Source organism: Pyrus communis, chromosome 3 (genome assembly GCF_041283825.1).
Source record: "Pyrus communis isolate YQ-2024b chromosome 3, ASM4128382v1, whole genome shotgun sequence".
NCBI classification, from domain to species: Eukaryota; Viridiplantae; Streptophyta; class Magnoliopsida; order Rosales; family Rosaceae; genus Pyrus; species Pyrus communis.
Window position 1 is genome coordinate 16789236 of NC_142567.1, and position 11260 is coordinate 16800495.

Below are 11260 nucleotides of genomic sequence, written 5' to 3' on the forward strand. Positions count from 1 at the left end.
CATCGGCCCTCTCTCTCCTTGTTAGATAAAATACACCACAACAAAAACAACAAATTTATAGGTAAAGGATAATTTTAACAACCAACTTGTGAAATTTGGTCAGAACAACCAATTTGCCAAGAAAAATTATGAGATCGAGAAGGGCGAAGGGAGTGGCGGGTAAAATGAGTTGGAAATAAATAATCGTCAAAGAGATTCGGTGGGAAGGACACGTGTGAGCACTGTGGTGACTGAATGGTCAAGTCTCCGCTCGCTCATAAGTCACAATGAATAAAGTAGACAAAGCAGAAAGCACACCGAAAGGGAAACTCATTAGCAACCAAACTCATTCTGCTCTCTCTCTCCCTCCTCCCTCTCTCCTCCCTCTCTCTCTCTAGGGTTTTCGCTGTCCCCTTAATCCCAATTCCAACTTCATCTCTGCAATCAAAGATCCATTTTTTGGCTGTACACTTTCTGGACTTTACAGTTTTTCATGGAGGTAATTAAATACTTTTGTGATTTCACTGTTTTGGTTGACCCTGAGTTGATTTAAAATAATTTTCCATTTGTAAGAAAATATCAGAATCTCATGAATTGTGATATTCCCTCTTAAATTAGGTATCCAACACTGTTTGATTGACTCTGGATTCCTCTGATTGTTGGTTATCACGTGTTTTAGTGTACTTGGTTGCTTTAATTCTGAATTCAAGGGGATTATTTGCAATATTTAGAGCTCGTAATTTGATTTTATGAATTTTGATCTGTTTATCTTGGTGGGTTAAATTATTTATGGTTCTTAGTGTTGGCCTCCCAGTGCTAAACCGGTTTCTTTTGTTGTAAATTATTTGATTATGTACATTATTTTTGAACTACACCGGATCGATTGCGTTAATGCTTCACCTTCGTTGTTTAGTTTCTATGTGCCCGAGGAAAAGAAGTGATGTGAATTTGTATATATCGTATTTTCTAAGCTTGTAGTGTTTGCTTTACAGGCGCCTCCGGGAAGAGAAGAGACCAACAAATCTGATGCCCACTTGACATCAGCAGCAGCTTTTGTGGAGGGAGGAATCCAGGAAGCCTGTGATGACGCTTGCAGTATATGCCTGGAGGCCTTCTGTGACAACGATCCTTCTACGGTATATATAAATAGTTTAGACGCTATTATCTTTTCTTTTATGGTTTTCCTTTTAATCAATCCTCATTTGCTTTATGCAGTTGACCGGTTGCAAGCATGAATTTCATCTTCAGTGCATTCTCGAGTGGTATTTTCTGATATCCATTTTTTTAGTATTTAATGCTCATTTTTCCTTTGTAATTTTTTGTAGTTGATATGATAGTTAGATTTTCTTATTCTTGTTCATGAAACGCGTATGAACTATAACACGGGATATTAGGGTAGCCAAATATTGCGACTGTGGAAATAAAGATAAGATGTGGGCATTGCATTTGTGTCAGAATCCTTTAGCCAACTCTGTTCTAGTTCCACATGGAATACTCTGTGCGGTATTAAAATTGAAATAAGTAAGTAGGTTATTTTAATCTTTTGTCCCGCTACCGCACCACCCCACCCCCGCCCTCACCCCACACCCCCCCCCCCCCCCCCCCCTCTCCTCCTCCTAATTTACCAAACAAAGGAGTTGGGACTCAATGTGATTGAATTTCGTCAAAATTATGAAATGTGATGTGTTCTAATTGGCATAATAGCTACTCCAATTGTAGTTGCTAAAGCCTTCAAAGATACTTCACATGAAATCTCATCTGGTCCCTTTGTATTTTTGAAAGTATGATTAAATAGTTCTGTATTGATACATAGGTTTGTTCCCATTTCGTCCTTGAGGTACTCAAAAGGTTGCCTTAAGCATTGTAGGAATAGATTAGAATGATCATACTGTCTTTTCATAGTAGTTTCACATCTAGTCTAATTTCTACATTTATAATGATAGTCAAACTAGTTATACCTTTGACTTTTGTACTACCAACACCATGCCATAATCAACTTGTACAATAATGACCTGGGCATAATTTGAACCAAAAGGGTATAAATCTGTATCCTAGCTTCTATTACGAAATGAATATTTCTTTCAATTATTATGGTTATCAAGATAGGATATAATGAAACTTTTATTGGTTATAAATGGATTATTTTAACGCAAATATGGTCCGTGGATGTTTCGGTTGAAGTTTAGATGATGCCAGGAGCTTGTTTCCTGCGCAGTTCCCTATTATCTTTAGAGCGATGCTAGCATCAATTGCTGCAACACCCACTAATTCAGTTGCTTGTTGCCCAATTGGCACGTGGCTGTCCTTTTAATTTTTTAAAATGTTAGTTTACCTTGTATGTTTAAGAACCATGTTTTTCCTACTTATTTACTCAATTTCCATCTGCTCTTCCTCCGTTTGTAGCTTTTTACATCCCCTGTCTCCCCTCTTTTTCTAAAGCCAGAACTCATTTCTGTATTTCTTTCTAATTACACATAAAACTATATTTCAAACAAAAGCAACGGACTGCTGTCACTTAAGAGTAAGCAAAATTAATAGAAGGAATGCTCAGTCAATTACACACAATGTATTAAAGAGAAATATAAAAATTAGAAAGAATGACCAAGGAGAAGATAACAAACTGAGACAAAAAGAAAGAAAAGGAGTGAAACCATTTTTTTTTCAGCTGAGAGAACCTGAAAGGGAAAAACTGTAATGGCGTTTTTAATTTCTTGGTGAAGATTAAGTATGATGCTCCTGAAGACCCAAATTTTCAATTTCCTTTTTTGTTATAATTAGAAATCTATGAATTTCTTTAGAACAAAGGAGAGGGACAGTGCTAGGTTGGGACCATTGTTGGGCCCGAGAAACCAGTGGAAGGCAAGTGAGGAATAAGTAGTTAAAACATGGGTTTTAAAAATGTGAGTTATATTAACATTTCAAAAGAATTAGGACAATGTCAAATGGGAAAAAATGATTGAATGAGTGGCTGTTCTAGCAACTGATCTTATATTGATGAAGTTCTCAAAAATTGAAATTTCGTTTCAATTGTAGGTGTCAGCGAAGCTCCCAATGCCCTATGTGCTGGCAACCCATCAGCTTGAAGGATCCCACTGGGTTAGTATTTTGTTACTGTTCCTGATATTCCATTGATTCATATGACTATTAGATAATGATAAGGTCTTCATTTTGTGTGTATTTACAATTTTACAGCCAGGAACTGCTAGAGGCAGTAGAACAAGAGAGAAGTATTAGGTCGAATCCACCTCGAAATACCACAATATTTCATCATCCAACTCTTGGGGATTTTGAGTTGCAGCATGTTTGTATTCTATCTTTGTTCTTTATCATCATTAAGTCAAATGTAGTATAAACCTACCAAAACAGGAGATTCTTATTCAATTTTTCTTTTTCTTTTTTTTTCCTTTTCAATTTTGCTCCTGATGTAGTTACCTATGGGTGTAAATGATGCTGAACTTGAAGAGCGTATAATCCAGCACTTAGCTGCTGCTGCCGCAATGGGTCGGGCACGCCACATTGCTAGAAGGGAAGGACAAAGGAATAGGTCATCAGCTCAAGGTCGTCCACAATACCTGGTCTTCTCTACCAATCCTAATGCACCTCAGGCTCATGCTTCTTCTTCCCCTGATCAGATGGGAGAAGGTGAACCATCTCCTTCAATTGCAGTAACTTTCCCGTCGCCTCCTATGAATAGGGAAGAATCTTCTCAAGTAACCACTCCTGTACATTCGTCACAATCTGGTTCTGTTTCTGCATCAGCATCTGGATCTAGTAATTCGGCTCTGAATCAACAAGGGTCTTCCATGAGCAATAGGTACTAGATTCTTCAGTTTGGTTAGGATATATGTTGGTGCATAAAATCGCATATATCTTGTTATCTTATCATCATTTTCCTTTAGGAGGTCGCCTAGTCAGTCATCCCCAAGTACCCAAGATAGAGCTGGACCATCAGACTTGCAATCCTTTTCAGAATCTCTGAAATCTCGATTTAATGCAGTATCAACGAGGTATTAATATGCTTTAACCTTTGCCATTTAATTATTCCTTCTGAATGAGTCACCCCCCCCCCCCCCCCCTCTTCGGCCGCCATAAAAAAAAGACAAGTCTTTCTTGTTTCATAAACATCACAAGTATTGTTTCTCATTTTAAATTAGATACAAAGAGTCAATTTCAAAGAGCACAAGAGGTTGGAAGGAGAGGTTGTTCTCTCGCAATGCTTCCATGGCAGATCTTGGTTCAGAAGTTAAAAGAGAGGTTAATGCGGGGATCGCAACTGTATCACGCATGATGGAGCGTCTGGAAACAAAAGACGATAACACAATTAATGAGGCTTCTGTGTCAAATAGTTTAGACAGTCCGGTTTCTGAATCAGACAATCGGCGGATATCAGAAAGGGGTGGTGAAAATTCTGTAAATGACCACAATAGACTGGCTGCCTGTACTGCAGGTTCTAGTTCAAATTAGGCATTCTTCAGCAATTGCATTAACTCAAAGAAGTTCTTTATATGAGGTAAGTCTTATGAATTGAATTTTGTATGCATTGAAGAACTCGATATGTAGTTTTTGTGTTTTCCCTTTCTCAAGCCACTTGGATATTTTTCCTGTAATGTTCTTTTCTTTTCTTTTCTTTTTATTTGGTTTATTTTTCTCTTTTGTCTTTTGGGTCTCCATGTTTTTTGCATTCGTGTCTTATTCTCAAGTTGGTTAATGTATTTATTTGCTTATCTTGATGAATTATATTGGTGTTTGATTCGTGTGTGGTCTTTGCGTTTTTTTCTCTGTATTGTGGCTTCATATTTTAACTTTTTGGTAGTGTGGAAGAAATAGGCATGAATTTCTTTGGGAGTTCAAGATTTGTGCGAGGGAGGTGAAAGGTTGTTTTATGATCTTATGTGTATTCTATACATGCCTTTTTGTGTGGACTGTTTCCTTGGCAGAAGCTGCACTAATGATGTTCTTGCATATAGGAGCATTTTCTCTTCACGTATCATGGTAAAAAAACAAATATTCTTCACCAGAAGCTCTCTTAGCTGAATGCGGAACCTTGTGGTTTGCATCTCGAGCTGAGGAATTTTGTGTTTCTTAATGTTAGAGGTCGTTCATTGTTAATGTAGTAATGTACCTTTGAATAAGGTTGCAGCAGCTACCTTTGGAAGGGCTAGAAAAAAACAATTTAAGATTTATATAGGTTCCAAGTAATGAAAGCTAAGATATCGGTCTTGTAGAGCTGGGGTATTCATAAGTTGGAGGCCAATTTGGTAATCGGTTAACAGTCGGATGGCTTTTTGGTGTTTGTGGATGGAATGTGATTGTATACCTTAAGAGGAGTTGATATGCTTCATCTTTGAAACTTATGCACACCAAAATATACACAAGCTAGTAGACTTCTTTGTCCCTTTCATTTTCATCAACTTCGTGTATTGCATGGTTTTATTTAAGATGAATTAGGGCCAAATTTAAGAAGGGGTGTCATTGTTGTATTAGTTGCGCAATCTATCCCGGTCCTATTCAGTTAACATCTTATAATTTTTCCTAGATATCTATATCAGGAATGATCTATGGGAGTACCATCAATGAAATCAAATACCAAGTTACTTAAAGCCCTCACCTCGATTTCCATGGACAAGTGGCATTTGACCCGAGTTTCAAGGTCTCTTACCCTGTGCTGGACGAGGGACTTTCAAAGTACCAAGGATCTTTAGACACAACCACAATGCACTACTGAAGCACTACAACGCTAAATGCAGTATAAAGACAGTAAACAAGGGACTTACAAAATGACACCTTTGAAGGAGTTATTTGATAGTTCTCTGAGTGTATCGAGTCTTGATTCTTGTCATTTCATATTCCTCTTGTCTACTTTTTGTAGGGATCAGCCTATGTTCTGTGTAACTTTGAAGTCTTTCATCCAAACACAGGTTAGGGATAAGGTCCTCAAGGACAGTCAGAACTCAGCGACCGTTGAATTGATTGTTGTGCAATGATTGAGACTTTAGTTGATTGCAAATTGCACCAAGCACCTGGTGATGGTAAAAAATGAAACAAAGAACCTTTTATTGGGAAAATCTCTGCCCTTTGTGAGGGAATTATTTAATGAACCCCATGACTAACATGCGGCTTTTACTATATCATGCAACATTTAGATGTGCTGCCTCTTACTGAAGAGTGAGGATTTTCATTCTTTTATTGGCTTTTTACTCTGTATATTTGAGTTCATTACTCTTGCCATCTTTCTTAACTAGTGATTACAGTATCTTCTGTTGTCTCGTCTGCCAAAGATTTGATTTGCTTGGTAAACCACGACCTTACAAACAGCTACTCATTTAAATGCAGGTGGAATCGCCCCTTTGAGCTACCAGAGCCCTGTGGATATGATGCTTTGCCATCGTCATCGTCTTCCAGTGGATGGTCTGTTTACGTTTGGAAAGAGCATTGGTTTGCTGATTAAGATCTGATTCAGAATAAAGAAACCATAGAGTAAATGCTCTACTTTTTAAGCCTGAATGCCATTATCTGCTTGTAAATTGCTTTATCCTATAACTTATTTATGAATATACTTCTGTCGTACATGTTAGGTGTCTTTGAATCATACATACATACATGTAGACAATTCACTTTTATATGGGATTATACAGTAATTTTCTTCGTGTTGTGGGTCCTTTGAATATTTTTCATTCTTCTGCCAAATTATGTAAGGACTGAACTTAATGTTGTGGCACTATGCACAACAGCATCAAATTGTCGAAATGTCTGTCATTGGGCTAGTGCAAGTGTAAATAGGATGCGCTGACGAGCAAGTCGGTGCCAAAGTGATCATTGTTGAACTAAATAGTATATCATAGGATGATTATGCATCCCTATTGGATTTGAGATGTGAGATTAGTTGCATATTGCATTCTCTTCTTATATAACACTACGTAAATCCTATATATTACACTGATGCCACTGTAATAAGGCTCTTACGACGTCTCTGTGTCTTTGCCCTTGCCCTAAACTTATAGGGGTTCTATGTATTTGCCCATGCCCAAAATTTGGTTGTCGTTAGTAGCTGTTGTCGTGCCTGTACTCGGTTTGCTTGCCGTGAGCCATACCCTAATTTTCCTTAATAGGTTTTGTATTTATTTTTATGGTTCCGATTCCGGTTTTACCAAGGTTGTCGAAATGTCTACCAGCGGGAAATACGAGATCAGTAGGGATTTTGGGCTACTAGTGATTTCCAAAATCCCTACTGGTCTCGTGGTTCCCGCTTGACAATCACTGGATGTTGCATGGTGGGACATATCATTTGAGGGAAAAAAACCTTGGTCCGAACGAATATGATGAAACTTATGCTAGTTGAGAGGAAGATGGTTGTTTGAGGCGTGTTTCGATCCTTAATTTCATCCCGGATTCTTGGCACATTGTTGAAACGTTGCCCAACTGCACATGTTGTGTGGAAGTTTGCTCGGTAGGCTTATGTCGTAACCACAATCGCTCGAAGTTGTTGCAACAAATTCGTCACTAGTCAAATTGGTGAACTCATGAGAAACTGTTGGCTATTTAGAGGCAATTGAGTATTTGCTTCCAAGCAAGCTTACCAACTTTTAGCTCGTTTAGAAGTGTTTTTAGAATGACTGAAAGTGTTTTTGGTGAACTTTTGGATTTTAAAAGCACTTCAAGTGCTTTTTGGAAGAAACATCATACATGTGCTTCTTGCTAGAAACACTTTAAGTGCTTTTCTAGGATCCACTCAGATTTTTCCTAATGATTGGTTTCAAAAACATTTTTATTAAAGCACTTTCTGATATTTTAATAGCAGTTTACATCAAGTTTTATTTTTGGGCACATAATTAAATTTATATATTTCTCTAAGACACCCAAGTAAATTTACAATAAGATAAATTAGGTTCTCATTCTTCATTTTTCTTTCTTATTAATTGAAACTTGGTTTCTTTTCATTTTTGAATGTCCTTCGACATTTGTGCACATCAATACTCTTAAAATTGATGGCAAAAGCTATGGAGACCCATCGCATTAAGAAATTGGAGAAACAATGACTTTTTCTTCTTTTATTATAAGCTAAAGCACTACTCAAGAGAGAGAGAGAGAGAGAGAGAGAGAGAGAGTTGTCTGGTGGCCGCAACACCCTAAAATGATTTGGCTCCAAAACCTAACTTAGTTGTGTATTTTAGTAACTTTCAACAATGGGATACAATGGCCATTAAAATAAAACAATTTGTGAGTGTCCAGATATACAAAATGGTTGTACAAAAATCACTCTATTAACATTTAGGTTTATTTTATTGTTTGAATTTTAGCCCAGTCCATTAGAATGAGGTTTTGTTTTCTTGCTTAGTGATTATAGTGGGTTTATTATAAATAGACGCTTAGTGATTCAGTTGAGAATAAATAACTTAAAACCTAAGTTTATAACCGTTTCAGCATTCTCGGCTTTTTATTTTTTATAATATCCGTAATTTCATACTTTGTTTGTTTGTCTGTATTCTGATTTTCAAACTTCTTATTTACATAGGAAAATGTCATTGGGCTCAGAGATGTAGCTCAATACTTAAAACCCGGAGTTAATGATATTTGGGCAATTGTTATGAAAGAAATGAGCTGTGTAGAAGGCCCAAAACGTTTTAGACTTGTGAAAGATGTCATTAGCTCAGCCCACGCTTTCAACCGATGAATCAATTTTCGCAAAAGGTGCTTTTGCATGTACGGCTGGAACAGCAGCAAAACCAATAGCACGATTAAGCTAAATTAACCTCTAACCACCCAACCTTCCTTGCGTTACCATCAAATCTTTTTTTTTTCGACGCTTTGAGTATCTTTAAATGAGATGTAAAAAATTCACATAAAAAATAATAGTAAAAAAGACATCATTAGTATTTTCTAATCGAAATGCCAATTCTTATGTGCTATTACGTGAAATGAGTGTAAATGTGGTTACTGTCAAATATTAATAGCAGCTTCAAATTCATTTTTAAGTGATTGATAAATTTTTTCATCATTGTTTTTTGTTCTAAAATATTTATCACAACTTTAAAAAGTAAATAATGTGACAAATAATAGTTTAATTTGACATATCGGACGGAGAACAAAACTTAAAAAAAATACTAATCAATAAAAATTATCTAGTTTGAAAACAAAACCAAGTAAAATTCTTGTTTGGCATAATGGCATGTGTTTGCCGTGAAAAAGCAATGTTTGAAAAGAGCGAAACGGTAATACAAGAGTAGACCACAAGAAACTTTCAGTAGAAACATGCTTCTCATTCATGTCAAGGTGCCCCCATTTTGCCGAGTAAAAATTGCTGTGATATTTCTCATGCAGCTTCTCAGGTTACCTCTGTCTGAATGGCCTTCGCTCCCAACTCTGTGGAATACGTCCTCCCCACTCTGCAGCCTGCAGATAGTTGTATCTATTTTGGCACGAGAGACTCTCTTCGTGTTGTTGACTTTTTACTATTTTGAAAACTAAGAGGCATGAAAGTTTTATTTGTATAGTCCATGTCTTCTGGTCCATTTAGCTTGTAAGTTCAGCATGACTGTGACGTTAGTAGTGGAAAAAAATCATGCTAATGCAGATTCGATCTACATTGATCCCCTTCACCCCTTACAACTAATAATTTAACCCACGAACATTATTGTTCGTAAAAGAAAACAGCTTAATATGGTTTATCATTCTTCTACGTTTTACTTTGTGACAGTACAAATCTTATCCAAGTTCCTCGGTCATCGTTTATTTGATACTAGACCTGGCAAACGGGTCGTGTCTGTCGTGTTCGTGTTGTTTTCGTGTAACACCTGTTATCTTAACGGGTTGTGTTGTGTCATACCCGTTATCTTAACGGGTCCTTAACAGGTCTGGTCACTTTACCCAACGGGTAAAGTGACCCGACCCATTATGACCCGTTAAGAAAAATGTATTTTTTTCCTTCTTAAATTTGCACATACCACACATTGCCACATAAATATTACTTCAAAATATTAAAACACATTTGTCGTTTAAGTACTACATCTACACTTGAAAATAAGAATAATCAACAAACATTCATACACTACTAATCTATTACAAAATATTAAATGTGCAAGGATATGCAAAATGAAAGAGTTTTTGTTTTCAAGGTTGTGAAACCTTTCTAAAAAATTTAAACCTTGCCAATGGAACTCAAAGCTTGCATGTTATTCCTTTTACAAAATCCTCAATTTTCATCAATCATCATGACATAAGATTTTGTGGTATCCACTAGTGTAAATATTTTAAATTGAAGATTGAATTCATTCATTGTATTCATATAGGGTCAAGGAGTGTAGCTGTAAAAAATCATCAAAATCAGAGTTAAAATAATCGTTAAATCGTGATTTTTCGTTGATAACAATTGAAAAGTTTTGTCCCGTTGCTTGATATTTGAATGTTTGTTTTTTGAAATTTTTGGCATATGCGATCTCGAAGTATATACAAACATGTTTGACGGTTGGATTGTTGAAACTAGTTTCATAGAATGCGTATCCCATCAAAACAATAGATTCACTAACACTTAAGAGTTTGTTTATACTTTCATTAAGTACAACATGAGATTTTGTGGTATCCACTAGTGTAAATATTTTAAATTGAAGATCAAGTTCATTCATTGTATTCGTATAGGGGCAAGGAGTGTAGCTGTAAAAAATCATCAAAATCGGAGTTAAAATAACCGTTAAATCGTGATTTTTCATTGATAACCGTCGAAAAGTTTTGTCCTGTTACTTGATCTTTGAATGTTTGTTTTCTGTGATTTTTAGTGTATGCGATCTCGAAGCATATACAAACAAGTTTGACGGTTCGATCGATGAAATTAGTTTCGTAGAATGCGTATCCCATCAAAATGATAAATTCACTAACACTTGAGAGTTTATTCATACTTTCATTAAATATAACATAAGATTTTTTGATATCCACTAGTGTAAATATTTTAAATTGAAGATCGAGTTAATTCAATGTATTCGCATAGGGTTAAGGAGTGTAGCTGTAAAAAATCATCAAAATCGAAGTTAAAATAACCGTTAAATCGTGATTTTTCATTGATAACCGTCGAAAAGTTTTCTCCCGTTACTTGATCTCTGAATGTTTGCTTTTTGCAATTTTTGGCATATGCGATCTCGAAGTATATACAAACATATTTGACGGTTGGATTGTTGAAACTAGTTTCGTAGAATGCGTATCCCATCAAAACAATAGATTCACTAACACTTAAGAGTTTGTTTATACTTTCATTAAGTACAACATAAGATTTTGTAATATCCACTAGTGTAAA

At 36.1% G+C, this 11260-nt stretch overlaps 1 protein-coding gene across 2 annotated transcripts; it reads left to right on the plus strand.

Annotated features, from left to right (window-relative positions):
- Window positions 1-284: 284 nt before the first annotated feature.
- On the plus strand, window positions 285-6624 carry RHF2A (RING-H2 group F2A). 2 transcript variants are annotated; one of them, XM_088691134.1, is made up of 9 exons: window positions 285-478; window positions 972-1115; window positions 1195-1241; window positions 3013-3075; window positions 3172-3280; window positions 3408-3793; window positions 3879-3986; window positions 4134-4489; window positions 6313-6624. In XM_088691134.1, the coding sequence occupies exons 1-8, from the start codon at window positions 473-475 to the stop codon at window positions 4441-4443; spliced, it is 1173 nt and encodes a 390-aa protein (XP_088547260.1). In that variant the 5' UTR covers window positions 285-472; the 3' UTR covers window positions 4444-4489; window positions 6313-6624. The 2 variants fall into 2 exon arrangements, with proteins under 2 accessions (XP_088547260.1, XP_088547261.1); XM_088691135.1 differs by having other exon boundaries at window positions 299-478; window positions 598-1115.
- The last annotated feature ends 4636 nt before the right edge of the window (window positions 6625-11260 follow it).